This window comes from Cardiocondyla obscurior, linkage group LG11, assembly GCF_019399895.1.
Source record: "Cardiocondyla obscurior isolate alpha-2009 linkage group LG11, Cobs3.1, whole genome shotgun sequence".
Lineage (NCBI taxonomy): Eukaryota > Metazoa > Arthropoda > Insecta > Hymenoptera > Formicidae > Cardiocondyla > Cardiocondyla obscurior.
This window is the reverse complement of record NC_091874.1, coordinates 5,259,330-5,286,144: the sequence shown is the minus strand read 5'-3', so window position 1 is coordinate 5,286,144 and position 26,815 is coordinate 5,259,330. Positions and strand designations below refer to the sequence as shown.

At 38.9% G+C, this 26,815-nt stretch overlaps 7 protein-coding genes across 13 annotated transcripts in view; 4 read left to right on the top strand and 3 right to left on the bottom strand.

Moving 5' to 3' along the window:
- LOC139106607 (midasin) overlaps nucleotides 1–3,741 on the top strand; it is a 74,353-nt gene extending 70,612 nt beyond the window's left edge. For both annotated transcript variants that reach the window (XM_070663501.1, XM_070663502.1), the window contains exons 17-19: nucleotides 24–2,468; nucleotides 2,561–2,804; nucleotides 2,913–3,741. In XM_070663501.1, coding sequence (XP_070519602.1) covers nucleotides 24–2,468; nucleotides 2,561–2,804; nucleotides 2,913–3,092 — 2,869 coding nt within the window. In that variant the 3' untranslated portion in view covers nucleotides 3,093–3,741. The remainder of the gene's footprint in view (nucleotides 1–23; nucleotides 2,469–2,560; nucleotides 2,805–2,912) is intronic.
- Nucleotides 3,647–7,616, bottom strand: LOC139106610 (zinc finger protein ZFP2). Of its 2 annotated transcripts, none has more exons than XM_070663508.1 (12): nucleotides 7,476–7,616; nucleotides 6,744–6,968; nucleotides 6,487–6,654; nucleotides 6,211–6,399; nucleotides 5,790–6,115; nucleotides 5,478–5,719; nucleotides 5,188–5,368; nucleotides 4,867–5,104; nucleotides 4,617–4,757; nucleotides 4,385–4,504; nucleotides 3,994–4,140; nucleotides 3,647–3,928 (listed from the first exon to the last, which is right to left on the bottom strand). In XM_070663508.1, the coding sequence occupies exons 2-12, from the start codon at nucleotides 6,960–6,962 to the stop codon at nucleotides 3,728–3,730; spliced, it is 2,172 nt and encodes a 723-aa protein (XP_070519609.1). In that variant the 5' UTR covers nucleotides 6,963–6,968; nucleotides 7,476–7,616; the 3' UTR covers nucleotides 3,647–3,727. The 2 variants fall into 2 exon arrangements, with proteins under 2 accessions (XP_070519609.1, XP_070519610.1); XM_070663509.1 differs by lacking the exon at nucleotides 7,476–7,616 and adding an exon at nucleotides 7,071–7,243.
- Nucleotides 7,617–7,703: 87 nt separating this feature from the next.
- Nucleotides 7,704–11,752, top strand: LOC139106612 (glycerol kinase 3). 3 transcript variants are annotated; one of them, XR_011546402.1, is made up of 11 exons: nucleotides 7,704–8,446; nucleotides 8,749–9,007; nucleotides 9,107–9,324; nucleotides 9,402–9,614; nucleotides 9,718–9,828; nucleotides 9,917–10,173; nucleotides 10,248–10,453; nucleotides 10,543–10,680; nucleotides 10,774–10,851; nucleotides 11,086–11,266; nucleotides 11,594–11,752. XR_011546402.1 is itself a non-coding variant. In XM_070663513.1 (11 exons), exons 2-11 carry the CDS (start codon nucleotides 8,366–8,368, stop codon nucleotides 11,181–11,183), a joined length of 1,659 nt encoding a protein of 552 aa, XP_070519614.1. In that variant the 5' UTR covers nucleotides 7,704–7,993; nucleotides 8,074–8,365; the 3' UTR covers nucleotides 11,184–11,546. The 3 variants fall into 3 exon arrangements, 2 of the variants coding, with proteins under 2 accessions (XP_070519614.1, XP_070519616.1); XM_070663513.1 differs by lacking the exon at nucleotides 11,594–11,752 and having other exon boundaries at nucleotides 7,704–7,993; nucleotides 8,074–8,446; nucleotides 11,086–11,546; XM_070663515.1 differs by lacking the exons at nucleotides 10,774–10,851; nucleotides 11,086–11,266; nucleotides 11,594–11,752 and having other exon boundaries at nucleotides 10,547–10,680.
- Nucleotides 11,467–13,264, bottom strand: LOC139106618 (testis-specific serine/threonine-protein kinase 3). The gene is made up of 6 exons (XM_070663522.1): nucleotides 13,100–13,264; nucleotides 12,843–13,012; nucleotides 12,555–12,704; nucleotides 12,183–12,456; nucleotides 11,742–11,918; nucleotides 11,467–11,654 (listed from the first exon to the last, which is right to left on the bottom strand). The coding sequence occupies exons 1-6, from the start codon at nucleotides 13,262–13,264 to the stop codon at nucleotides 11,520–11,522; spliced, it is 1,071 nt and encodes a 356-aa protein (XP_070519623.1). The 3' UTR covers nucleotides 11,467–11,519.
- Nucleotides 13,265–13,843: 579 nt separating this feature from the next.
- Tsu (40S ribosomal protein S12 homolog tsunagi) lies at nucleotides 13,844–15,159 on the top strand. Of its 2 annotated transcripts, XR_011546403.1 has the most exons (5): nucleotides 13,844–14,042; nucleotides 14,178–14,324; nucleotides 14,435–14,696; nucleotides 14,785–14,871; nucleotides 15,086–15,159. XR_011546403.1 is itself a non-coding variant. In XM_070663521.1 (4 exons), exons 1-4 carry the CDS (start codon nucleotides 13,982–13,984, stop codon nucleotides 14,813–14,815), a joined length of 501 nt encoding a protein of 166 aa, XP_070519622.1. In that variant the 5' UTR covers nucleotides 13,844–13,981; the 3' UTR covers nucleotides 14,816–15,159. The 2 variants fall into 2 exon arrangements, 1 of the variants encoding a protein (XP_070519622.1); XM_070663521.1 differs by having other exon boundaries at nucleotides 14,785–15,159.
- Nucleotides 15,160–15,188: 29 nt separating this feature from the next.
- On the bottom strand, nucleotides 15,189–17,205 carry Rpt5 (26S proteasome regulatory subunit Rpt5). The gene is made up of 3 exons (XM_070663516.1): nucleotides 16,979–17,205; nucleotides 15,626–16,759; nucleotides 15,189–15,483 (listed from the first exon to the last, which is right to left on the bottom strand). The coding sequence occupies exons 1-3, from the start codon at nucleotides 17,018–17,020 to the stop codon at nucleotides 15,373–15,375; spliced, it is 1,287 nt and encodes a 428-aa protein (XP_070519617.1). The 5' UTR covers nucleotides 17,021–17,205; the 3' UTR covers nucleotides 15,189–15,372.
- Nucleotides 17,206–24,420: 7,215 nt separating this feature from the next.
- Nucleotides 24,421–26,815, top strand: part of LOC139106621 (nicotinic acetylcholine receptor alpha7 subunit) — a 149,708-nt gene continuing 147,313 nt past the window's right edge. Inside the window, exon 1 of one of the 2 annotated variants that reach the window (XM_070663532.1) lies at nucleotides 24,421–25,980. In XM_070663532.1, the coding sequence (XP_070519633.1) occupies nucleotides 25,932–25,980 (49 nt within the window). In that variant the 5' untranslated portion in view covers nucleotides 24,421–25,931. The remainder of the gene's footprint in view (nucleotides 25,981–26,815) is intronic. The other variant, XM_070663533.1, reaches the window with a different exon arrangement.

The following is a 26,815-nucleotide window of genomic DNA, read 5'->3' as shown; positions in this document are numbered from 1 at the left end:
AATGTCTAATATTTTTTTTTTAGATTACTTCTAAAATGTTTACCTTTACTGGAACAATACATTTTACTCGTTCAATTTTATTTACACGAACAAGTGGCGTTGTTCCGTACCACATGCAAAATACTGTATTTACAATTAAACGTATTCTTGGACTTGGCTGCAAATGGTTTCTGCATGCCAAAGGATTTAGATCTGGAGGAAAGCGATACGAACGAGTCAGACGAGAGGACAGAGAAAGGTGGAATGGGTTTGGCGGATGGCGAAGGAACGAAAGACGTTTCTGATAGAATAGAATCTGAGGATCAACTTGAAGACGCAAGACCCGCGGATCAAGAGCAGGAGAAACAAGACGACAAGGCTTGTAAGGAAGAGGAGAAAGGGATCAATATGTCCGAGAATTTCGATAGTGAGCTTCAAGATATGGAGAAAAATAGCAATGACGAAGAAAGTGGCGACGAGGAAGAAGATGATTTAGATAAGGAAATGGGAGAGACGGGAGAAGGCGCTGACCAGCTTGATAAAAAAATTTGGGGCGACGACGAGGAAGAATCTGAAAACGACAACGAACAGCCAGAAAATGAGGATGAGGAGGAAGGTACGGGCGAACAAATCGGCGAGAAAGAAATGAGCTCAAAGGATGATAACGCAAGAAAACAAGATGATGATACAGACGACGATGAAAATCGACAGGAAGAAAATAAAAAAGAGATAAATGAATTGAATGAACCAGAAATGGACGAGGATCAGATTAATCCTTATCACGGCAAGTTCCAGCCACAACCAGAACCCGAACCGCTTGATTTACCGGACGATATGAATCTGGATGAGGATGACAAGGAAGATAAGGAGGGTGGCGAGGATCAGAATCCCTTCGACATTGACGAGATGAAAAAGCCGCCAGAGAAACAGAATATTGATCTCGAGAAAGAACCTGAGGAGACTGAAGAAAATGATTTTGAGCAGAATTCTAACGAAGATGAGAACGAGAACGATAATGAGAATAACGATAAGGAAAATCAAACTGATAAAGAAAATCAAGCAGAAACAGAGGAAGAGCCTGAAGTTAATAACGAAGAAAAGAGTGGAGAAAATGCAGAGGCCGAGAACAAAGACGAAGATCAAAATCAAGACGAAGAAAAAAATGAGGAAAAACTGCAAGAGAAAGCAGCACCGAGTGCAAATGATGCTAGCAACCAAATGGATGCTGCGGAACAAATTGAAGAGACGACCGAAGGTTCACGAGATACGGTAGCGCAACAACCGAACGCAAAGAATCAGCAGGAAACTGAAGCAGCTGAAACCACTCAACAAGATAATAAAGACAGAGGCACAGGCCAATCTGAATCGGCGCAACAAGAAAGCGGACATTCAGGATCGTCTAAACAAGAAACTATGCCGGCACCGCAGAATAAAGCTACAACAATCGAGAAGAGGAAAAACCTAGGTGAGAGCAACGAAGATCGCAGTCTGATGGACAAATATCAGCCGACATTAAAAAAATTAAAGACAGTCTACACAACGGACGAAATATCGAAAGACGAGAAGGAAAATGATGCAGATAATACTGATAACAGCAAGGCCGAGATCGCTCAGCACATCAAGGACTCCGAAAAATTTGACGACTATACACTCGATGCTGCGACGGAAGATCAGATTAAACAACAAGCTTCCAACACGGATAAAGATGAAAACGAAGAGGAAGAAGACGACACTGTAGCCATAAAGATGCACGAGGATGAGGAAAATGATGTAACGAACGATAAAATAAATGAACAAAAACCCGAAAGAGTCTCTGAAAATACAGACAACGAATGTAAAAAAGATTCGAATGGTGAAGGAAAGAATATGGATAACAGTCAGAAAGTTGAATTAGAAGGAGAAATAATAAATACGACAATGAAAGTACAGAGAGGATACGAGCCTCTTGTTCACACGATGGAGTGGAATATGGAGGAGGGAGATCTTGATTCTAGCGATGAGGAAAGAACGCGATTCGAGGAAGAAAAAATGTTAGGCGAATGGACGCAAGTGTCTTCCACGGAGGAAGCGACAGCCGCATGGAATTATTTATGCTCAATCACAGATCCAGCCGCTAGAGATTTATCTGAAAAGTTAAGATTAGTATTGGAGCCCACGCAAACATCGAGATTGAAAGGCGATTATAAGACGGGCAAACGCCTTAATATGCGAAAAATAATTCCGTACATAGCTAGTCAGTTTCGCAAAGATAAAATCTGGCTCAGGCGTACGAAGCCTTCGAAACGAGATTATCAGATTGTCCTCGCGATAGACGATTCTTCTAGCATGGCATATAATCAAGTCAAAGAATTAACATTTGAATCTTTATCATTAATTAGTAAAGCTATGACATATTTGGAAGTCGGACAACTCGGTGTCGTAAGTTACGGAGAGAAAGTGAAAGTATTACATCCTTTAGGAGAAGTTTTCACAGAGCAAAGTGGATCTAGGTATCTTTACTTCTTCTAATTAATCCATTTTATTTTATTAATTTTATGTAAAAATTTTTTTTTATAATTATTTCGTTTCTTTTTTTTTACAGATTAATACAAGAAATAAAGTTTGATGAAAATAAGACGGCGATTTACGAATTACTCGAGTTTACGATGAACATGTTCGAGAATCAACGTACTTCGTCGGACAATGCTCATAAATTATTGATAATACTATCGGATGGCAGAGGGGTATTTTCCGAGGGAAAATCAAAAGTGATTCGTGCTATTAGGAGAGCTAAACTTGCTAATATTTTCCTGGTGTTTATAATAGTCGAAAATCCAGTTACTTTGGTAATTAAAAAAATTTTTCTTACGATCTTATGTTAATAATAATTCTAACAGTAGGCTAAGCATTATTAAAAATTGTTAGGTTAACGGCCAATTTTTTTTTTTTTTCAGGAATCAGTATTAGAAATACGTACATCTGTATTCGAAGGAGGAAAAGTAGAATTGCAAATGTATATGGATAACTTCCCATTTCCATTTTATATGATTGTCCGAGACGTTAATACATTACCGGGTGTTTTAAGTGATGCTTTACGACAGTGGTTTGAAGTAGTTGGAAAAATTGATACTTAGATTAATGATGTATATATTACGCATGTTCACTCACCGTCAGGAACGGCGTTCGTGATGCTGCGACGGCGGCTAGCGTACGTGATCTTGGCGTGGGGTGCATCGAATCTCACACGAAGCACGCGCGTAGATGTGTTGCGGCGGACCGGCACAGAAGACTGAGGGAGAACGCGGCCTACTACACCTGCCCGCACTCGGCGGCCGAGAGAGGGGGAAGTCACGTACGCTAGCCGCCGTCGCCGCTCGTCGCAGCAAATGCCATACTTGCTTTTCAGTGTACAAATGTTTCTTATTTCATAGCAAATTTTATACTTTTTTCTTTAGATTATAAGTTTCTTATTATTAATTTTTATTTTAAAACCAAAATAGTAGCAATCTTTATTTAAATTGATGAATGTTCTTACTTATATATTAATTAATCATATAAATGTTATATTGATTTTATAGATAGAAATTTATCTAAAGAATATTACATTGATTTAATAATTATAATTTTAAGATCGAAATATTAATGTTCTAACATTTTAAACTATTTTAATTTAAATGATTTACATAAGTTGTTATTCTAGTCTTTATTTCAGTCAGTACATACCCAAAATTATTGTAAATTATACAGAAAATTGATAGCATTAAAAAATTCAAGTGTTTTGTACTAAGCTCAACCAACTCTTACCTTCGCCATCAACGGTAGTTGGAAATCTGATCTGTACTAATCGTACGTTTTTATCTTGTGAAGGAGGCACAACTATCGCCTCAGTTTCGTCGTTCTCATAAGCATATACCGTTTCTATTTGATTAATATCGGGTTTATTTTCCGATTCACTTTCTACAAAACTTATCTGTAAAACAAAACGCAATAATTAAATAATTCGCAACAAACCTCGAAGAAATTTTATTTTTTTACCTGATCCTCAACAAGATCTACTTCGTTGCTTTCTTCTGCTGGTATGTTTAATACAACATCTTCTTCATTATATATATGATCTTCTCCTTCTCCTTGTTGTATAATTACATGATCTTTTAGCTCCGTCACATATAACCCTTCATCTAACTAAAGTAATAGAAAAATATATATGTTAAATTTGTGACAGAATCCTATGACAGAATTAAAATAAAACGGAAACAGGTAATAATTAAAATAATCGAAAAATTAAAGGAATGTTCGCACAACGTAAAATTTAATATAATGAAAGTCGTGTTAGCGATCGATGGAAAATTTTTTAGTAGTATATCTCGACTCAAATTTAATCGGGCAAACTATTATAAACCTTATATTTCTTATGTGAAAAAAGTACCTGATCATTCTCGACTTCTTCCATCAGTATATCGTCAGTGTTATTGGAAATAGTTATTACGTGATCATCTTCCACTGTAAGTCGTGGTTGATTGACTACTATAGTATCATTTAAGTGGCCCTAATAATAAATAATAAATAATAATTTCTCAAAAAAATGTATTATAATACTTGATAATTCATTATATTACGACTACGGACAAATAATGTTTGGAAAATTTCTCATGTGTTACCTGAATTTGCATATGTGCATAAAGTAATGGTTTTCTCATAAAACCCATACCACATACCAAACATTCATATGGCTTTTTATCGCTATGTATAAATCTATGAGCGTTTCTATTATCTCTGCTGTTAAATGCTTTGCCACAGACCTGAAACAGCACATTTATCAGAAATACAGATTAAAACATTAATAAAATTAATCAAATAAATTAAATAAAACAATTTAAAAAAAGATTCTGATAAATTTAAAGTACACACTTCACAAAGATAGGGTTTTTCGCCTGTATGTATACGTCTGTGTTTCTTGAAATGCTCGGGATAAACAAATGTAGCTGTACATATATCGCATTTGTACGGTCTTTCGCCAGTGTGTGCTGCTTTTATATGATAATCTAATAATCTTCTTCTTTTAAAACCTTTTCCACATTCGTCACATTTATAACGTTTATCGTTGTAATGCGTTGCTCGCTTATGGGATTGTAAATTCGATCTCTGACTGCAAATAACAGTATTAATAAATACGAGTTAATTAAAAATTAAAAATTGCTTTTAAATTTTCTAATTTTTGTTATTGAATACCTAAATGTTGCTCCACAAAACTCGCATTGATAAGGTTTTTCGCCTGTATGAGTTCTCTCATGATCACGTATTTCTGCTTTACGGGCAAATGCTTTGCCACACATTTTGCATATGTAAGGCTTATATCCAGTATGTACTACATTGTGTACTTCTAAATTATGAGATGAGGTAAAACCCTTTCCTGTAATTTTAATAAAACTGATTGTAAAAAAAATGAACAAAGTTAACACGAAAAAAAATTTTTATATTGGCTATTAAAAAAACATTAAATATTAATTATATATACTTACCACACTGGTGGCATACATGTTCCTTTACACCGTTATGCGTTCGTTCATGTTGAGTGAGATTTTGCTGGCTCAAAAACGTTTTATTGCACTGAGTGCATTCGAATGGACGAGGTCGTACTTCGTGCGTTTTCACGTGGGCTTTATACGTATATTTGGATGCAAAATCTTTACCACAAGTCTCGCACACGTATGGCCGAACACCCATATGTATATTGATATGTTCATCCAATAAATTTTTAGAGCTGAATAAAAGAAAATTATATATATTATCTTTTCCTTATTATTATATTAATTAAGTTCATAATACCGTACTTGTATCTTTTTCCACACGAGTCGCAGAACCATGATTTTACTTGAGGATAATGTATCCTTTTGTGAATTCGGAATAATCGCAAATTGCTGAATATTCTATTACATATCTCACACTGGAAATCTCCTTCTTCTTTTGCGACATGGTCGTCGAGATGTAAAGAAAGTTCATTTCTTTTTCTGAAGTCCTGTCCACATACGTCGCAAATATACAAACGAACTTCATGTACATCTTTCATATGAGCTATGATACTTTTAGCTTCGTCTGTAAACTTTTCCTCATTAGTACATAAAAGGCAAGTGTACATGGATTCATCTCTAAGTACAATCTAAAAAAAAATATATATAAATTATTACCAATATTACCAATTCATAAATTAAAAATTCTTTATGCTGTAAAAATATAAGTTTTTCTTATACATACAGCTTCCTGAGGACGAGTTACTTTAACTTTGCTTTTCTTTGATTTCTTTTTGTCGTCAGAATTATTTGTTTCATTTGCTTGCTCAACTGCAGGTAAAGAGCCTTCTAAATCTGCATGGAGATCTTGTTCTTCTTCTTCTTGTATCTCTGTATCATCTTCTGCTATATAATTTTTATTTTCTTGTACTTCCTATAAATATCAAAAGTATAGTTGTATACCACTAAACTATTACACAATAATGAATTAGTTTTCATAAACTTTTACAAGACATTTTACCTCTATTACAGTGCTGCTTTGACTTTCTGTATTATCCGTATAATCGTGATCATTGTAATCTTCGTCATTTTGAAGTATATCGCATAATTTTTTTACTTCAACCGTCTTCTTGTAATTTTTACATATCTCTATTTTAATTTCATCCAATTTACCTTCAAGTTCACTTATCTAAAATCATAAAAAAAAAAAGATATTAGTTTTAATTTTAAACCTTTGTTTAAAAAAAATATATATTTTATTAATTTATAGTGCCTTACCTCATTAAATAGCTTAAAACACTTTTTACATATAATAGGTGAATGTACAGATTCTTCAGTAATATCAGTTTCTAAAACAGCAGATATAACACCTGCCAGTGACTTATCATTTACAGTACAGTTTGAATCATCAAAGATGTGTATACTGTTCCTGCTGGATGTCCCAATTTTGTTGTTGCACACTAGGCATTGTATCGAATCTTTATCAGAATCTGCCATCTTTCACTGCAATATAATACATCTTATTAGTGACATTAAATACATAATTAAAGAATTATATTCTATCCCAAATTTTGGGAAAATAAAACATTGAATTTCCATGCTTACGATCTCGCGGCGCGAATCTAGATATTCAAATAATAAAAAAAAAGAAGAAAGCTTTAAAAATTTTAAGTTTGAAAATTGACTTGGGTTGCCGTAACCCAGCGTTCTAATCGAGAGCTACTATCACACGATTTCAGGGTGGGGAAAATGTACGCAAGCGCGAAGTGTGCTCGTGTACCCGTGTCGACATCGAACGCGGCCCCTCGTCGACGAGGGTCCGGAGGTCGAGCCCCAGGACTTCCGGAGACGCCGACAAGGTCCCGAAACTTCCGAATATTTTGAGCCATCGCCCGTATGATTGTATGACGCCCGAGGGTGCCGCGTGCGAGCTTGGCGTGGCGAACGTGTAAGGGCGGATAGGCGCGCGACGTCGACAACAACGAGACGCAAGAAGTTGCCAGCACTGACTTGAAATTTTCATTCCCAGGTGTGGACGATTGGCAGCGAAGAGTAAAGCAGCGGACCAGCGGCGCTTTGACGACGGCACCGATGTCCGGTGGCTGGGTTCGATGACAGCCGTGCCGCGACGTCGAGAGAGTCCGGAAAATGGCGACGTCGGCACCCGCGCGTTTTTACTACTCTGCTGCTGAGACGGACAGGTTGCGGGGGCATTGCGTCGCGTGGAACGAACGCGCGCCATCTGCCGACCGCGCCTCCATCATCTCGTTTGCAATTTTAAGATTTTTAAGGCGATTTTTATGTAATTTTCGCGCTGAATAAAAGCGAATTTAATAATTTTTATTAATATTATCGAGCTAGAAATTAAAATATGCTGAACACCAATACACTCATCGTGTCGATCGTCAATCGACAACTCTTGAACAATTGTTTTATGACACATAACGCACTTGTCGATTAATCTCGGCTTTGGTACTTGATAACGATACTTTGTCTTACAGTTTTGAAACGCAAGACTTGAAGCAAAGGTAAAGTTAAAGTATTTTTAAATCTCATTTTTCTTTAAGATTTATTTTTTTACGATGAACTATTTTTTTTATCATGCGAGGTCTAGCGGGCTTCAATTGGAAGGAGCAAGCCGAGCAATGAGATGACCATCAGTTGAACTATTTGGTCGATATTGATTAAGCCTAGCTTGACATATGATTCCTCTCCGATTACATCACAGATACACCGCCGTATTTCGTTTCGAGAGGAAAGTACGGATCGCTTCTAATATTGTTACTCACGGGGCTCAGAAGCGTCAGACGTGACTGGGAAGAAGTGGATTTCGAAATAGTGAACACGTGTTAAAGTCGCATGACGGTCGTGATCGTAAAGAGGCGGCCGCGTTCGCTCAAATGATTAAAAATGAATCTATGAGCAGATACGGGCCTCTCGTTGGCGCGATCGACGAGGGGACTAGCAGCGCGAGATTTCTGGTACGGAGAAGTTTTTTTTCATCTCGCGATACAATGATCACGTCGAGAGATAAAGCCTATCTGTGGTTATCGTCATCCAGAATCAGTTCGTCACTTTGCACTTAAGTTCTTGCCACTAAGACGTGAAACTAACTGTGGACATGAATGTCACAGTATATGGCACAAAATTTTGTTAATAAATTGTTTATTAAATGTCTATTTCTTTCTGGAGTCACTGATCATTGGTTGCTGTTATTGAAATAATTATAAGATTGTGATATACATGTATGATTACACAATTCTTTTCTATTACAATAATGTAGGTTTTTGCAGCAGATACAGCAGAGGTTTTAACATATCATCAAGTTTCAATATCACAAACATGCCCAAGAGAGGGATGGGTTGAACAAGATCCTTTGGAAATATTGAGGACAGTCAGGGAATGCCTCAGGCAGACTGTATTTAATTTGAAGCAATTGACAATTGATCCTGCTGACATAGTTGCAATTGGTATAACAAATCAGAGGGAAACTACAGTTGTATGGGATTCTGTGACAGGAGAGCCACTTTATAATGCAATAGGTAAATTATATTATGAATATATTGTAAGCCATGTGTTTCCTGTAAATAGCTTGTGGATTATTTTTTTATTTATACAATTTATTAATTCTAATAATGTAGGATGGCTGGATATGAGAACTGCATCAATTGTAGATGATATATTGAATGGTATACGTAATAAAAATAAGGATTATTTGAAGCCACTTTGTGGTCTCCCAATTAACCCATACTTTAGTGCATTAAAATTGAAATGGTTATTGGAGAATGTACCTAGAGTTCAAGAAGCATTGGCTGCCAAACGCCTCATGTTTGGCACCATTGATTCCTGGCTAATTTGGGTTTGTATCTACAAGCAAGCATAATATGTATAAAAACAAAATTGTTTTTTAAATTAATGTATCAGTTTTATCATTAGAATTTGACTGGTGGTGCTAATGGTGGTGTTCATAGCACAGATGTCACAAATGCTTCAAGAACAATGTTAATGAATATTGTGACATTAAAATGGGATCCAACTTTATTGTCATTTTTTAAAATACCTGCTGAAATTTTACCTCAAATACGAAGCTCCTCTGAAATTTATGGTTATATACAAGATGAATTGTTGCAAGGTGTTCCTATATCAGGGGTATGCAATTTATATTTTATTAAATATAAAGAACATTCCGAATTTAATTAAAAATTAGTGTTAAGATAAATTGGAGTTAAATTTATAAAACTTTATTTGTTAGTGCTTAGGTGATCAACAATCAGCTTTAGTGGGGCAAATGTGTTTACAGCAAGGACAAGCAAAAAGTACTTATGGCACTGGTTGTTTTCTTCTTTATAATACTGGCACAGCTGTAAGATAAATTTTATTATATAATTATATGCGGTATATTTATTAATGTAATTTAGATGAATGTAATTTTGTATCTCTCAATGTTACAGATTGTGGATTCATCCCATGGTTTATTAACGACTGTTGCTTATCAATTAGGAGCGCATGCTTCTCCGGTATATGCTCTTGAAGGTTCTGTAGCTATCGCAGGTACCGTAATACAGTGGTTAAAAGAAAATCTCGAAATATTAACTAATATAAAAGACTGTGAAACTGTTGTCGAACAAATTCCCGCAGACAATCGTATTGTTTTTGTGCCAGCATTTGCTGGATTATATGCTCCATACTGGAGAAAAGACGCGCGAAGGTAATTAGTTTTTTCAATACATTAAAACTTAACTAATCTTTGGAACATTAAATTTATGTATTAATCATTTTCAGTATTATTTGTGGTATTAATGAAGATACTACAAGCGCACATATTGTAAAAGCAGCTTTACAAGCGGTATGTTTTCAAACCAGAGATATTTTAGAAGCTATGAGGAAAGATACTGGTTTGGTGTTATCAAAATTATTGGTTGATGGCGCAATGACTAACAATGATTTGTTGATGCAAATGCAAGCCGATATTTGTGGAATTCCAGTGGGTAGGTGATATTTCGTCAAATAATTTATATGTACACTTATAAATTAAAAATTAATAAATTAAATAAACATATATGACTTTATATGAAAGTTAGGCCAATGATGTGTGAAACTACTGCACTTGGAGCCGCGATTGCTGCGGGTAGCGCAGAAGGAATACGAAAATGGGATATGAAAATTGACGCCGCTGTTCCGAGCGATATCTTTTTGCCATTAATAACTGAGAATGGTAATTATTATTTTTATTATAATGGTACAAATATAAAAATTTTGTGGCATATAAAGATATTAATTTATTAATATATTAATGTATTAATTTTAGAACGTGATATTTTATATTCTCAGTGGAAAATAGGTATTGATAAAAGTTTGGGTTGGGAATCACTTCCAAAAACAACTGGTAACTATTAATAATTATATTAATATTTAGAACTGTAAAAAAAAAAAATTTAACGCGTTATAAAAAAATTTATGCCGAGTATATTACGAGTTTGTAACTAATGGATACGTTGCGGTATTCGTTGTTGAAAATTATTAAATGTAAAACAGTTTTTTTTACGTACAGAAAACAAAAGTAAATGACGCTTTATTATTACCTAATATTAAAAATTTTTAATTGTCATCTTTGTTGCAGATAACACAGAGAATATACATAAAGCTACTGCTCCTGGTGTTTTTATAATTGGTACCATAATACTGCTTATGGTAGCTAAATATAGATCTACCTTGTAGTAAGTTTGTACATACATATAATACAGTGTGCTGTATATTGCATTTAAGATCTCCAGTAACATCAAAAGATATGTTCATCATAAGTATGACGTGTTATTTTATTATATATTATAGTAATATTTATGGATTGAAAAAAATTAAGAATAAAGTGCCATAATATCGTAAAATAATTGTTATAAATTGTTATATATATAGTATATACTTAGTAAGAACTGTTTAGCAGTTACTGAATTTTTATATAATTTTTATTCTGTTAATTTAAAATTTTTGTTGATTTATTTGATTTACTGTTACATTTTTGTGATATTACATGAGCTTTTTTATTTTAAGTTTAAGTCAGTTTTTTTTTATTTCCATATTACCTTGGTCAACAATTTCTTCTAATTTTTTATTTTCTTGAAAAATTGCAGGAGCAATGGATACTACGCTTTTATCAAGTACTTTGGATTGTTTACTTGCAGGCAATTCTTCCTATAACAAAAAAAAAAAAAGATAAAGTATAAAAACATTCTTCAAACATACATATGTATTAATATATCTGAATTAGTTAACTCTTACAATGAATCTATCGCTATCTGATGTTTGAGCGACAACCGATGTCTCGAGCCAAGCATCACTTTTTATATTATTAATACGTAATCGTGCGTATTGAGGTACCAATATGCGGGTAATGAGAGACCGACATGCCTGAGATATTTTTGGATATTTGGGAAATACAACTTTGTTTTGTACTTGCTGAATAAAAGGAAGGAAAGAGGACAAGCTGTATTAAAAGATGACGATGCAAAATGCGTCATTTACAAGAAGAAACGTATGTAAAAAAAGTGATAAAATTTTTTAATTCGTATTTTTATATTTGGTAAAAGTTATTAATTTCTGTTCTGTATAAATTTTTGGCCGACCTGCAAAATAATAATTTTTACGAACCCTAAAAGACAAGCAAAAGAAATCGACTTGAATCGACATTGGATATACCACTCTTGGAATATACCTGGGTACCTTTAGTAGTTGCGCGTGATTTGTATCGTCAAATGGCAGATGACCGTAAACCATAGTATAAAGTACAACACCCATGGACCATATATCGGCAAGTTGCGGCTGGTAAGGAATGCCTCGTAAAACTTCGAGCGACGCGTAAGCGTAACTACCGCAATAAGTTGTACTGAGAGGCCACTCGCCATTCGTTGACTTCACGTATTCACGTGCGAATCCAAAGTCAGACAATTTAATGTTAAAGCGATAATCTATAAGCAGGTTCTCGCACTTTATATCTCTACAAAATTAAAAAGTTATATTAATCATTTCCGGAGATGTTATAATTAAAATTGTGTAATTTAATATTTTTGAATATAATTGTAACAGAGTCTTTACCTGTGCACTATGCCACGCTTATGACAGTAATCGATGACGTCTAAAAGCTGTCTAAACCATTTACGGCTGCGGAACTCGTCGATATAAGTGTCGTGCCGTATTATATCGAATAGGCTGCCGTTCTGTGCGTATTCCATAATGATATACACCCTGCAAAAGACAAGCAATTAGAAAAAAGTTAAACGGCATTTATACAACGGAATTTTAACAGGTAATTTTTCAATTAAAAAAATAATTCTTTTAGTACAATTATTTTTATTCAAGGTTTAATTTGGCAAACAAGCTGACCGATGTGTGGTTTCTATTGCCTGTAGGAAGTAAATGAGATTTGGGTGTTTTAATCCTCTGACCACCTCAATCTCGCGAGGTAAGAATTTCGTAAGATATTCCCCAGGTGCTTTGAACTTTGAAACTATCTTGACCGCTACCTGACAATTATGTCGACTGGATTTTGCAATCTGTGATATATAATGAATGCGTCAAGTTAAAAAAAAAAAGAATACGATGTTAAAACGAGAAGAATAGGACATGAAATGAATCATCACTTTGACGGTGGCATATGATCCGGCACCTATAGTCTTTCTGAGTACATAGCCATGCGATTCAAGTACTGTTAATTTTTTATCCGACTTTTCACCATTTTCTTCATCAGTTAATCTCGTGCTGGCCAATTGTTCTTTCGACATACATTTTATTGGTAGTGCTGCCATTTCTGGCGAAAATAAGGTTTTTGACTGCAAGAAAAATATTTAGAATAGTTTATGAATTAACGGAATTTAAAAATAGGATTTTTTATCGTACAGTTTTACAAGAATCAGTTATTTATTGGAATTTACGCGCGGAATTTTTGCAAAATATGTAATTAAATATTTCTTTTTTAATTACCTTGATAATTTCTTCATATTATTTCAGATAAATGTCTATTTAATGAAAAAATCATTTTATTTGGTTCATACATGGTTTTTCTATTGGATGTAAAAAATTTTAATTCAAGTTTGACATTTATTAACAAAAATTTGAATTCTTAGCGTTTTTTTTTTTTTTAAAGGAAAATGTCATATGACAACTGAAGTATGAGAGTTACAAGAAATCGAAATTTACGATAAAATCTCGATAACGAAATCAAGTATATGCTATATACTTACAAGTTTAAAAAAATATTTAAAATATTCCGAGCGATTTATTTGAATTGTTTTTGTTCAAGTAATAATTCAAATGTATATGCTTGTACGCGCGAAGTATTGAACTCGTCGCATTTAGTTCGCACGCGTGTTACACGTAGTAGAGTGGCGCTAAAACCTTTCCCGAGATTTTTCATCTGTGTTCGTATAATTTATGGTTATCAAGTGCTATCAACGCGAAATAAACGCGACAGTGAAATAACGTATACGTTATTTAAATACTTCGATTAAAATACTTTATTAGCCATGGCGGATGTTTTGGACATCGACAATGCCGAGGAGTTCGAAGTGGACGACGAAGGAGACCGTAAGTACTCTCGTTACGTTTCTAGAATATAACCTTAACTGCGTTACTTAGCTTCGACAATTCCATTTTGTTTTTCATGGACTTGTACTTTCGATAAAGCGAGCACCGTTCTTATTACTATATTTTTTTTTGCAGAGGGTATTGCTCGTCTTAAGGAAAAAGCGAAGAAGAGGAAAGGTAGAGGCCACGGTGCGGAATTAGTTTCGACAAGGGACGATGTCGGTCATTACGAATCGATGAATGTGGTCGAAGAAGATGATAACGAGCCCGGCCCTCAGAGATGTAAAAATATTTTTTTTTATAATCTCTATAATTCAGTTTAAATTTATTATTGTTGTTAACTTTGTCTTTTTATTAATTGTAATTAATGTTTTTTTTTTTTGTGTTTCTAGCTGTAGAAGGATGGATTCTTTTCATAAATTCAGTACATGAAGAAGCACAGGAGGATGATATTCAAGATAAATTCTCTGAGTTTGGTCAGATTAAGAATTTGCATTTAAATTTGGACAGAAGAACAGGCTTTTTAAAAGGATACGCGTTGGTAGAGTATGAAACCTTTAAGGAGGCCCAAGCTGCAAAAGAGGCTCTTAATGGTACAGAAATTTTAGGTCAGGCAATTTCTGTTGATTGGTGCTTTGTGAAAGGACCAAAGAAGTAAGTATTACCATGGTGTTTGAATCTGTAATGAAATATTTAAATTCAGGCATTAATGTTTATATTATATATTTTTTCATACTTGTAGAATCAGGAAAAGGAGTCACAGAAGGCGATAAGAGTTATATCTCAATAAGTTATCAGCTATATCTTCTATTACATTGTCATTTTGATAGTAAGTTCTTTTATAAATACTGAAAATAACATACATTACTTTTCAAAAGTTTTCTCACGTTAAATATATATTTGTAATTTAATTAAGATATAAAGAACTTCATGTATAATTATTAATAAATGGAAGATCATAAATTTAAATATATGTTCTGCAGATTAAAATGTTATTATATTTAATATTTTACGTCAATATATTTTCTTTTTCATTTTTTTAGTTTCTCGCGGTACTCGCGGTGACACTTGAACGTACCTTTTTGCACGAAATAAACATTAATAAAAAAAAAAAAAAGAGCAGTACAAGCATACAAGACGAGAATATTGCGATAAGGTAAACATGAAGTTTTAATTTTTTTAAATACATGTATACTTTGAGAAACATTCAGTTATTTTTTTCTTTACGCATTTCCTACTTTTCGTAAATTCCATAAGTATAAAGCTATTTATTATACAAATGTATTATACAAAAGATATTTCTAAAATGTAAATGATGCAATATGGTGTATTAAGCATAATAATTCAAGTTTGCTTTCTTTTTCGCTTGGACTTCGTTAATAGCTTCCATCAAATCTTCGTGAGTAACTTCTGTTGCATTACGCCGTAATGCTATCATACCCTAAAACATAAAATCTTGGTTAGTATTTCGACAAATTATGTATTTGTATTAATGTATTAGGTTAAATAGAAAACATAATGTATACATATTGTTAAAAAGAATAATTAATAAGCTTATTTTAATTTGAAATGTAAATGCTTACCGCCTCGACGCAGACAGCTTTACACTGTGCCCCGTTGAAATCATCCGTGGATCGAGATAATTCTTCGAAATTAACATCGGGCGACATATTCATTTTGCGCGAGTGAATTTGCATAATGCGCGCCCTGGCTTCCTCATTGGGATGCGGGAACTCGATCTTTCTATCTAAACGTCCGGATCGCAGTAAAGCCGGATCCAAGATGTCGACTCTGTTCGTGGCGGCAATTACTTTGATGTCAGCGGTCGAACTGAAGCCGTCTAATTGATTCAAGAGCTCTAGCATGGTACGTTGTACTTCTCTATCTCCCGCTTTTTCTGAATCGAAACGTTTTGTGCCAATAGCATCCAATTCATCAATAAAAATTATTGCAGGGGCCTTCTCCTTGGCTAATGAAAACGCATCTCTGACTAACTTGGCACCATCGCCGATAAACATCTGCACGAGTTGCGGGCCAGCGAGTTTTAGGAAGGTAGATTTTGTTTGGGCGGCACAGGCTCTCGCTAATAAAGTCTTTCCAGTCCCGGGTGGGCCATATAATAAAACACCCTTGGGCGGCTGTATTCCCAGATTCTCAAATTTCTCCTTGTGAGTCATAGGCAGCACAACAGCCTCAATAAGTTCTTGAATTTGCTTATCCAAACCACCAATGTCAGAATATTGTTCCGTAGGTCTCTCATCTACTTCCATAGCCTTGACTCTGGCGTCATATTCAGCCGGCAAAGTTTCCAGCACGAGATAACTGTCTTTGTTAACGCCCACCAAGTCACCTGGCTTGAGCGATTCTGCATCAACTAAACCGATGACGGGCAGAAAGTACGTTTGACGGGTTGACGTCTTTATAACAGCGCATTTGCCCTTCCTCTGTGCGTCCAAGTCCACCACCGCTCCATCTTCCTCACCCATGTCCTGCGGATCGACGTCCAGTAGTTCAATGACATTGGATACCAAGTAAGGAAGAGTTTTGTTCACTTTAATCTTCTCTGTGTTCTCCTTGATCTTATCATTTTGCGCTTGAAGCTCGTGCGAAATCCGCATCACTTCGCTCTTCATGATTTTGATTTCGTTATCCAGAAGTCGAGTCCGAGACACAATTTCGTCCGTAGACATTCGCAGGACATCCTCTCCCAATGTTTCCTAAGGGATAGCATTAAATCCTCATACAAACCTGTTTTTATTGCAAAACTAATTTAATAATATGGCAGCATCATTAAATATACATTTGCGCATCTTAATGAGATTAAGGAAAACAAAGATAAAAATTTTCAGCCAGCTGCAAAGCGTAGGATGCTGTATTCACGCATAAATTGCTTGTTCATTCGCCTGCCATAACCTGCGAGAATCGTAAAATCATACCTCTCCGTCCTCCCAAATAGATTTATCCTCGAGAGTGGCCATTTGAAAACTGCGAAAGGTTTTCGCTCGTGAGCCCCTGGCTTTTCCTGGCTGGCTCCTTTGCGATTAAACACGCAGAAACAATATATTTAAAGGCCAGTCTCAAATTCGGCCTGTATTCGTGAGACGGTTCAGGTCTCTGTTCGCGAGCTTCGGGACAACAGTCTGGACAGTCATGTTGGTTATGTTATTTGCGATCGTATCGACTTATCGAAATTAGTACAGAGCAGTCCCTAGAGATGACGACACGCGTGGCATTTCGATCGAATATGAATTAGCCAACTATATAATTTATCGTTTCTAATTAAATCTTTTTTTCTTTTATTTTAAGTTAAATTATTTATTGAATTAAGTCGGAACTCGATTAAATTATAAATTGTATCATAGACTGTTGATAATTTCAAAATAATATCAAGTAATCGGGAAAGTAATAACTCGCCATGGGATTTGCGGCGTCTACAGTCGCGCGAAGTCGTGCCATTATCTCCGCGAGTTTCGCACACGAGGGCTGCATCCGCACCTCCTCCGGGGGATGCACGTTAGGCTGCAGGCTAATCGGCAAGCCACGAGTTCGTAACGGATAGCTGCAGCTTTCATTAAACTCTATCAACGCTAATTACGGAATAACCGAAGACTAATTACGGAATAATTGCGGCGCGTAAGTAAACACCTATACGAGCCCTCGGCGAGGGCGGTTAATAAACGAGTTAATTTGCAGACCGATGTACGTCGCGGTGCGACCGAAATCTTACTTCGGGGTCGCGCGCTTCCTCAGCGCAATAATTTTTAATCACGGCCGAGCCCTACGAAACGCAAAATTGCGTCCCAGCGAGCGACGAGGCGGCGTGGCATTAATAATAATCACCGTATACATTTGTGACCGTCGATAAATTATGCATTTTGTTTGCGATTAATGACCCAATCTCAGTGATTACGTTAGTCGTAAATGTCACTTGATGTTAATCAACCGTTCGGGGCATTAAAAAAAAAAAAGGGAGCAGGTGGAAGGTAACGTCGATGTAGCGAGATACTGTTAGCGGTAAACTTTCCGACGGAGACACCTATTCGCCAACTAAACTGATAACTTAGACGTAATTATGGAGCGCGATCGGATTTCGCGTGCTAACGAACATCGCGAGTTTTCCAAGTTTTAATAAGTTACGTACCATCCCCGCGCGCGGTGTAAAGCGAGATTTTCGTCACGGCGAGTACGTGCGAAACGAGGGATGCCAAAGATACGTGTCTTCGCTCGGTTACTTCGCTGATAAACGCCAACACGTGTCGTATCGCATAATAAATGCCTTCAAAGACTCTCATAAATTGCGCGTAATTCTCGCCGAGCCCCACTGTCCGGGCGATAAAGAATCGTTTCGAGTATCGTTCGTGATTAATTCGTCCTCGTTCTTAGTCTTCCGCGTTAAAACAATCGTGGGAATCGAGTTTAAAATTTTATCCCGTTCGGGAAATTTTGGGAAATGTTCTTTATAGGAAACGAGCGCCAAGCGGGTACGGCTGTAATCGGCCAGAATTAATTTCCGGAAAGGTTATCGTTTTACATAAAAATGATTCGATCGTCGTGTCCAAGTGATTTGCATCGTACCGTCATTTCGAAGGTTTTTATCCCCTGATTTCAACGCCTTTCGGGCAACAACGTTGCTGCCAGCTTATACACGCGAGTTTACATGTAACTGCATCGCGTTGAAATGCTAAACAGCAACGAACGTAAATGTGCGCTAATTAAGCAGGAATATTATTCCGTACGTGCGCTGTTCGATGAATTTGATATTCGCGCCGTGTTTTTCATCATCGTTTATTCTGCTTGACGGATTAATTACTGACAGCTTGTTGAATATCCGTTAACACAAAAGAATTTCGCAAAATACTTTTTTTTTTTTTTTACACGTCTGCCATTATAATGCCACGTATAAAAATCAGCGGCATTATCGAATTATTAATACACGTATATCGAATGATGATCAACGTTATCGCGTATATAATTAATTGCGTAATAATTAACCGTTATCGAACGGCGGGATAAAAGACTCGAAAATATAATGTATTAATAATAGCACTCTAAATGGGTTTACATTTTATGCGTAGGCTGTAAAAGCTTATAAACATATGCACTATTAAAATTTTGTTTTATTTCGTATAATAGATTGCCTTAATTAAATCCGATACCCAGGTTTACTGTCGATTGAAATTTGCGCGATAAATGCGGCGGCGATATAGTTGCGGAGTTTCACCAATTCCGGGATTAACATATAATTTTTGCTGAAATCTACTTAGTAATAAATTCATGAGTCTTTGTTGTTCCGTTCGACAGTAATATCCGCCGACCGTGCCCGGTTGCGGGCGCGTTGCTCGAAGCTCGCCGTTGATAACACAGCCATCGAAGCTGTCACGAAACCTTTTAGACCAGACGTTATTAAATTATGCCGACTTGACCCATATTCAAGTACGTGTCATTTTCTTTTTTACTTAACGCCCACTCGTGAAACGTTCCGCCGTCGCTTGCCGGTGACTTTTAAGTGCAGCATCTTGCCGCGACATTTCATCTTAAACTTCTGAAAAACGACGGGTAACCGAAATAAGCCCCGATCGAGGAAGGGCACGATGGAAAAACCGGCGATGACCTGGATTTCCGACGTTTTCGGGCGGGAGAAATGTAGATTGAAAGCGGCACGGAATTTTGGCAGCGAATTCAATTCAACATTTATTAACATGCAGGCGTGAGATTCGCGCGGCGGCAAACAAGAAGCCCGCTGATTCCGGGGGATCGTTTGCCCGACTCCGAAATAAGTCATTGCCAAGTCAACGTTTTCGGAAACTGGATTGTCCACATTTGAATTTCACTTTGACTCGATAAATCCAAGTTAATTTCCGCGCGAGTTGGAGCACTCATTAACTATCGACGGGCTCGTGATAATTCTGTTTAAACTCTGCAAATTCCGTCCCGGGGAGAACTCATCCGTGTCATTGGACGAGCGTCTTTCTCGAGGCGGAAGACGCCGTTAATTGAAGGACGAGTCGCGAAGGGTAATTCAGGAAATGGGAGTTCCTTCCGCCGAGGCGCCGGCCGCGCGGCGGGCGCAGCAGCATCGTGGATTGTTAAGACAAATCCTTTGTAGCGGGCGTGAGGTAATTCCATTAATTGGATTCGCGGGGGAGAGGAAGAAGGTGCAGGTGCGCAAACATCGAGACTCTTGGCGCCAAGGTGGACGCGAATCTCTTCTCGTTTGCACAATCGTGCGCGCGAACCCGGGCGAAGAAGGGCCGATTATTTATTTAGCATTCGAGTAGATCGTCACTTGCAAAATTCAAAGTGACGACAATTCAGAAGAAAATGCTAACTACGGCGGCTGAGTAACAAGTTGCTGCGCTCTGTTCTTTCGCTCGGTTTGTCAGGCGCAAGAAGTCTCGTAATGACATCAATCGCGACGAAAAAATGTCATTAATTTTCCGACGCAACAATGAAATAATTCATATTGACAGTGCGCTACGTCGGGAGCGACATTTTTATGAAAGAGCTCGATAAAGTTCAGCGAAGTTCAGCTGAAAATCAGTAAGTTTGATAACTTATTATAAAACATGGAGTTACTACGTCAGCAATCAATTATTAAATGGCCTTGATTGATTAAGCCTGCGATTCTCAAAAGTTTGCAATCCACTCGAATGATAAATGACTCCGTGTTACGCCAACCTTTTTCCTTAATTTTCGTCTTTTTCGGTATCATTCTCTCTTACATCCATTTTCGACATAACTATCGACTTTATTGAAATTAGAACTGAAAGACTATTTTTTTTTTTTTCCTTTTTTTTCTTCGTAATTAAGTAAAAGTCGATTTCCTAGTGAACTGATTTTATCGTAAGTTTCTAATTACAAAGCTAATTAGTAAAAAGATAATGTTCATCATCAGAAGAATTTCTTCCAATTTGTTCGTGATAAAGAAAAAAGAAGTCAATAGTTTAATTACTCAAAATTTAAGAATGCAGAGCACTCGATACGCTTCAGAATAATTGCTAATTATAGTGATTTCCATATAGCATATTTACTTAAGCGAACAAGCCTCGTTTACTCGCTTGTTGCAGAGCCTTTGAACGTACACGCTTTGTAGTTCATGAAGTCGATTGTGCGCGGCAACTTATGTATCTTCCGCCGATGTAATCCAGCGATGAGCTCGCAAAATACGGGTTTTCATTCGCTGAAGTGTCGAAGATAAAATATTCGAACGACTTTGAAATTTTGCACAGACGTAAAAATATAATAATATAAATTGACAATCGCCGGGAGTTTACGCGCAGGGGATTTGTTATTCATGCAAATTCTGCTAATAAACCTTAAGAAGATTTCAATAGTGGGCCTTCGTAGATTTATAATCTTATTGAAAGAAACGTCAGCCGCGTTTGACGGTCAGTGGATTTTAATTTATCTGCCCGGAGATGAAAATAAATTTCAAGTCCTGCGCCGCGAAAAGGATTGCGAATAATTAATGCGCCCGCCAATCTCGTCGATCGTGCCCATTAGTTGATTTGATTGAATGGCGCCTCCTGTGCGAACACCGAGCTTGAAAGTATTCCAAATTCGTCGGATATCGCTTAGGTCGCGGTAGCAGATAACAAATCGTCGGCGACGAGCCAATGCAGCCGCGCGAGATACGATCTTTTCGTTTTAAAAGTCTTCGCCCGCTGATATCGTATTCGGGTTAATTAGAGTCTCATCGCGTTGCGGCTTTCCCGCGTGTCTCATATCTCAAGTGAGACGGAGTGGGTAACAAGCGTAATCGATAATATTGATATAACGTCGCGCCAATAATCGCCAATCGCTCAGCGGCCAAGAAATAACGCTGGAACGTCGGTTGACGGCGTTCACGCTATTACTGGACCGTGTCAGGTAATGCACAGCAGGGATATGCAATAGCCGCTGTGCGAGTTACGCCGTTATCGAATATTGCAGAATTATCTGCGCATAATGCGGGCATGCCAGATATTTAGAAAATGCTCAATATTTACAAGGGCCCGCGATAAGAAAAAAAATACGTTCCGCGCGCCAGTTTCATATAGCACGTGTTAGAAAGAATCGCCAGCCTTTATTACCTTAAATTCACTGACCCGCCGGACGAAAGTTGACTCGCACCACTTTTTAAAGCAAAGAATTTCGATATTATAAAAAAAAAAAATTTATTTTTAAACGCTGATAGGTTTTTCGATAAAAGTTTCAGAAACAAAGTAATTATTTGCGAATTGTTTAACAGTTTCACCTCGTAATTTTTGCCGGTGGGTGTATAACAATTTTTTTTTATCTGTATATTTTTACAATATATTTTTGTGGTTTTTGAAAGTGTATTTGCAGAATGTTTAAAATATTGATCATAAATAAAACAAAATCGAAATGCCGATAGACATAATTATGATTCAAACTGTAGAAAATATTCCAGCCGATTCGGCGCTAACCAGCGGAAATAAAAAGCCTTCGCTGTTGAAAAGCGGAAAAGTTACGACGCTTTTTTATTTTATTCTTTCTTTCTTTTTTTTTTCTTTTTTTGCAATTGATTGAAAACTCGAGCTTACACTGGTTATTCTTCGCGATTGGACAGCGTCAAATAAGTTGGATTGAAAAATGTAAGGGACTGCTGAGGCAGAAACACAACAGACAATCAGAGGCGGAAACTCGAGTGGATGTCGAAGAATGTCGGGGCATCGTGATGGAAACTACTCGAGAAACGTTGGAACTTTGACGTCGGTAGAGTGTATAAACTCGCGACTATTACCAGCGATAGTGTGGAAATCGCAAAGGAGGAACCCCGGACGCCAATGATGCAAGCGTAAATATAGCGCGCCTAATGCGTCGACGGGTTATCAGCGTCGGCGCGAGATGGAATCGGATTCCGGAGTTTCTTGTAAAATATTTCAGATCCTTGCTGGAGGACGGGTAATAAAACTCAATTCGATGACGTGTTAATACAGACTGTTTTTATCGAGTTAAATTTTACGAGCGCGGCTCGTGTTGAATCGCCCCATATTTTTTGAACCACGAATAATCTTTTCACGATTATTTGTAAAAAAATAAAAAATAAAAGATAAAAATTTAATTTAAACATCAGAGTTAATTTTAAGGGAAAAAAAAAAAAAAAAAAAATATCGCGCATTGGTGTACGGCGTTGAATTAGAATGCGGTCGTACTATCATTATCATCCTCGCCGTCATTATCATGCGACACACGAGCCATGTGAGGGAACATACGGCACGGAAGAGCGGAGCGCAATGTCGAGACGGAGAAAAGGCAGCACAAAGGAGAATCGGGCCAACGGAGCGTTAACCTTCGTCCAGACGATCCCTTTCTCTGAGTAGAAAAAAAATGAGCCTCGCGTTGGGATATTTTATTCGCTTTATAAAAATTGCTAACAAACGGAAATTGGAGTGTTTCATGGCGCCTCATTTAGGCTACGAGGTCAGCGCTTTCAACCATCGTGCCTTCTACTTTTGTTTGTTCTTTTTCCATACAAAGACAGTTATTAAAAAAGAATTATAATAAAATTAATTCGTTTATACTTCTTCCCAAGAAAAAAAAAAATTTTTTATTGTGTTAAATTTTTTTTTTATACCACTTCGGTACGTTTTAGAGTACGTAGAGACACCGCGTCGCATGGCCGATTCAGTACTCGTACATCACGTATTTCGGACAGTAGCACAACGCGTCGTTTTCCTGAACGTGCCAAAATACTATACGATGAACGGCCAGTTTCGCTTCTTTTCCGCTTACAAAATATCTAGTTGGCACCGTTTGTTCGCAAATGCGCTCTGAATAAAGTATACGGTCATCCATATCACCCCGTTGTTTATCGAAATATCGGTGACTGCATCCGAGTCCGCTGTAACTAGTCCCGCTGTCGTTTTATTTCGCCGTTCCTGCTTCATTCGACGGAGGAAAGAAGAGGGCATCCCGTAGGTAGAGTCGGACCGAAAAGAGGACCGTGCAGTATCCTCCCGCATACGGCCCTCTGTTGACTGAAGTGACTTAAGTCAACGCCGCCCACGGTCTGGCACGCGGCCTCCAGCGCGCGCCAAGACGAAGAGGGATGTACCGCGCGAGGAGAGGCGAGAGACGTGGAGGACGTCATCGGGGGATGTGGATCGGCGTCGCGCGAGCGACGGAGACGGAGATCGACGAGGTGGAGTGCGAAGCGACGAGGCCGGAGGCTGCGGTGCGACGACGACGAAACGAGGGAAACTGCGAGAGAGACGCGGTGGCGGCGAAGGGTTCAAGTATAAGGATACCGAGGCATGCGCCGTCCTATCATATTGATCTCGCCATAGTAACGATTCTCTCTTCTCCGACGATGCCGGGATGCACTGTAGCCGCGGGAGGAAAAGGGATGCCAGAAAGCGAGGAGTCGAGAGCGGGCGGGTTCGGTGGAAGAGGGCGAGAAAGAGAGAGAAAGAGAGATTGAGCGAGAGAGAGAATAGGGCAGGCAGGTCGTACCGCATGGTGTACCACGCCACCCCACGATGCGCGGATGTGGGCCGCCGAGGGTTGAACGCAAGAGAGAGCGTGGGATGAAGCGCCGTCGGGACGGCGGGGAAAAGAGGGCTCGCGAGGCGGACGTAGGGGAGGAAAAAGTGTATGACGAGAACGAGAACGAGCTAGAGAGAAAACGAGGGTGGAGGAAGAAGGACGGGGAGAGCGGGAAAGTGAAGAGACGGACAGCGTCGGTGATCGCGGCAGAGCGATACGAGGGAGGATGCGGAGCGATGAAGAGGGGTGGGATCTAGACGCGCGCGGCGAGACCAGCAGGTGCGCTGAGCTGAACAAGGAGGACGACGATGGCGGAGGGCACGAGGGCGAAAGAGAAAGAGGAAACGCGAGAGACGGAGGGTTGTCGTGAGCGACCGAGACAGCAAAACGGTGGTGAACGGTGGCGGTAGGCTACCACAGAGCTAGCGCCAAAGCGGGTTGAAGCGGCAGTACCGCGCGGCGCTGCAGCTAAATGAGAATCAGTCCAGCGTTGGTCGCCGGCGAGGCCGCACCTGACAACCCCTTCGACGGGCGAGAGTGACAGAGCACAGGCTCCGCAATCGAGAGATTTCAAAGGGTCTGCCCGACGCGCGCCTGTCCGTAGAGCAAAGAAGAGGCATCGGGGGACGTTATCGCGGTGCTGCCGGTCGCACGCGTCTCGAGACCTGCAGTACCAAGGGTGAATCGCTCTCCCCTCCCCTCCCCCTTGTCGTTTACCCTGACCCGATGCTGCGGCAGCCGAGCGAACGCGGGAAGCCCGACGTATGGGACGGACCGATGATCGGACTGCGGATTCGTCCCTAAGCCCGTTTTCTACCCGCACGGCACGCGAAATCTATACCAGGTTTCGCGATATTAGATACGATCGCTTGTAACCGACGAGCTTGCTGGAGAAACTGTTCGCGAGATCGGAGTGAGAGAAGAATCCGGGGTGGTAATACAAATCGGAAGAGATGTCCGCGCTGCCCGACGATGTCGCGTCGTGGTGCAGGCCGTCCAGATCATAGTGCACGCAGGTTGTACCATCCGGTACGGGGTAGCGGAGTACGACAGCGTTGGGATATCGCTGCGTGGAGGCGGTCACGTGCCCCCGACGGAGCTAGGACGATGCACCTGGCGCGCCCGGTGCAGGTACGACCGGGCGGGCCCTGAGGACTCGCGATCGCTCCGTTCCCATCGCGCCGAGCGACTCGCCGCCGAGGACAGCTGATCTTTTTGAGCGGTACGGGTCGAGGTTCGTCCTCGCTTAGCAGCCACGTGCGAGGACGAGCGGACGCGCGGCGGTGAGGCGGCGGTGGCGGGAAGGGAAGTGGAGATAATCGTCAACGTGGAGGAGGTGCTGCACGATCAGGCGGTCATCCAGGAACCAGCTCCGTCCCAGCACCACCTCGAGCAAATATGAGACGCTCGTGGACCCTCGTCGCGGCGATAGCCCTGGCTGCATCGGGTGAGTGATTCCACCTCAGGAGAGTGTCTCAGCCATTAGCGCGACAATATCCGTGCGCGTAAACCCTTAATTGCGATGTGAACTCGTCCACCGTATGTCGCGTTGACCGGCCCGGTTATTCGTCCCTGCCAGGACGTTTCTGCGAGTCTTCACCACATCCCACTCCCACTCGTCCCTTCCACAAGTGTCCGTCGACGTCACGCGTCACTCGTTGCTCCGAGCCTCCATTTTTTTTTTTTTTTTCCCTCCCGTCGCTAACGTAGCCGGTAAAAACAATGTATTTCGCGTATTTCATAAACGCAGCATCGATCTTTTTCTCTCCGCCCTCCGGTCCGGAGAATAATTAAAATCATCATCGCTGGATGACTCTATTCTGAACGGTGGTCAGTGGCGCTTTTCTTTTATGCCCGGCAATATTACAGTAGTTTGTTTCTATCGTAATTTTTTATTTTATGTTCCGTAATAATATTTAGGCGCGATAATTTGTTGGACTTGCGACAAAAAATATATTAATACCTGATGCCAATTTTTATTTCAAACGCATATCGACCGCTTTGATCGAAAATTTACTTCTGCTTTTTAAAATTTTTACTTAATTATGTACATAAAAATATGAAAGCGAATTCTTCGGGTACACGTGACATTTTTCAAGTTTGAAGTTTCCAATTCCGCGTGAACCTCGATCGCAATTAATCATCCGCTCGTGCCAGTTTTGTTTTAAGAATTCGCACGAGGCTTCTATCCGTAAACAGATAAATTTCTTCGAGTTTGCTCAAGGGAACTGATGTCAGCAAATTTTGCTTATATTCTTGTTATGACTCTTCGTCCCGGTGCT

Excerpts from the sequence above, each read along its gene's own strand:
- LOC139106610 (XM_070663508.1), bottom strand. The coding sequence starts at position 6,962 with ATGGCAGATTCTGATAAAGATTCGATACAATGCCTAGTGTGCAACAAC. Across the intron at positions 4,141-4,384 it reads AAGAAGTCGAGAATGATCAG|TTAGATGAAGGGTTATATGT; the intron begins GTACTTTTTTCA and ends CTATTACTTTAG. Across the intron at positions 3,929-3,993 it reads TAGATCTTGTTGAGGATCAG|ATAAGTTTTGTAGAAAGTGA; the intron begins GTAAAAAAATAA and ends TTTGTTTTACAG.
- LOC139106612 (XM_070663513.1), top strand. The coding sequence starts at position 8,366 with ATGATTAAAAATGAATCTATGAGCAGATACGGGCCTCTCGTTGGCGCG. Across the intron at positions 9,615-9,717 it reads AAGGTGTTCCTATATCAGGG|TGCTTAGGTGATCAACAATC; the intron begins GTATGCAATTTA and ends TTTATTTGTTAG. Across the intron at positions 10,681-10,773 it reads GCCATTAATAACTGAGAATG|AACGTGATATTTTATATTCT; the intron begins GTAATTATTATT and ends TATTAATTTTAG.
- LOC139106618 (XM_070663522.1), bottom strand. The coding sequence starts at position 13,264 with ATGGCAGCACTACCAATAAAATGTATGTCGAAAGAACAATTGGCCAGC. Across the intron at positions 13,013-13,099 it reads GATCATATGCCACCGTCAAA|ATTGCAAAATCCAGTCGACA; the intron begins GTGATGATTCAT and ends TATATATCACAG. Across the intron at positions 11,919-12,182 it reads ATCACGCGCAACTACTAAAG|CAAGTACAAAACAAAGTTGT; the intron begins GTACCCAGGTAT and ends CCTTTTATTCAG.
- Tsu (XM_070663521.1), top strand. The coding sequence starts at position 13,982 with ATGGCGGATGTTTTGGACATCGACAATGCCGAGGAGTTCGAAGTGGAC. Across the intron at positions 14,043-14,177 it reads AGTGGACGACGAAGGAGACC|AGGGTATTGCTCGTCTTAAG; the intron begins GTAAGTACTCTC and ends TTTTTTTTGCAG. Across the intron at positions 14,325-14,434 it reads CGAGCCCGGCCCTCAGAGAT|CTGTAGAAGGATGGATTCTT; the intron begins GTAAAAATATTT and ends TTGTGTTTCTAG.
- Rpt5 (XM_070663516.1), bottom strand. The coding sequence starts at position 17,020 with ATGGCCACTCTCGAGGATAAATCTATTTGGGAGGACGGAGAG. Across the intron at positions 16,760-16,978 it reads CTATTTGGGAGGACGGAGAG|GAAACATTGGGAGAGGATGT; the intron begins GTATGATTTTAC and ends GCTATCCCTTAG. Across the intron at positions 15,484-15,625 it reads AAGCTGTCTGCGTCGAGGCG|GGTATGATAGCATTACGGCG; the intron begins GTAAGCATTTAC and ends TTTATGTTTTAG.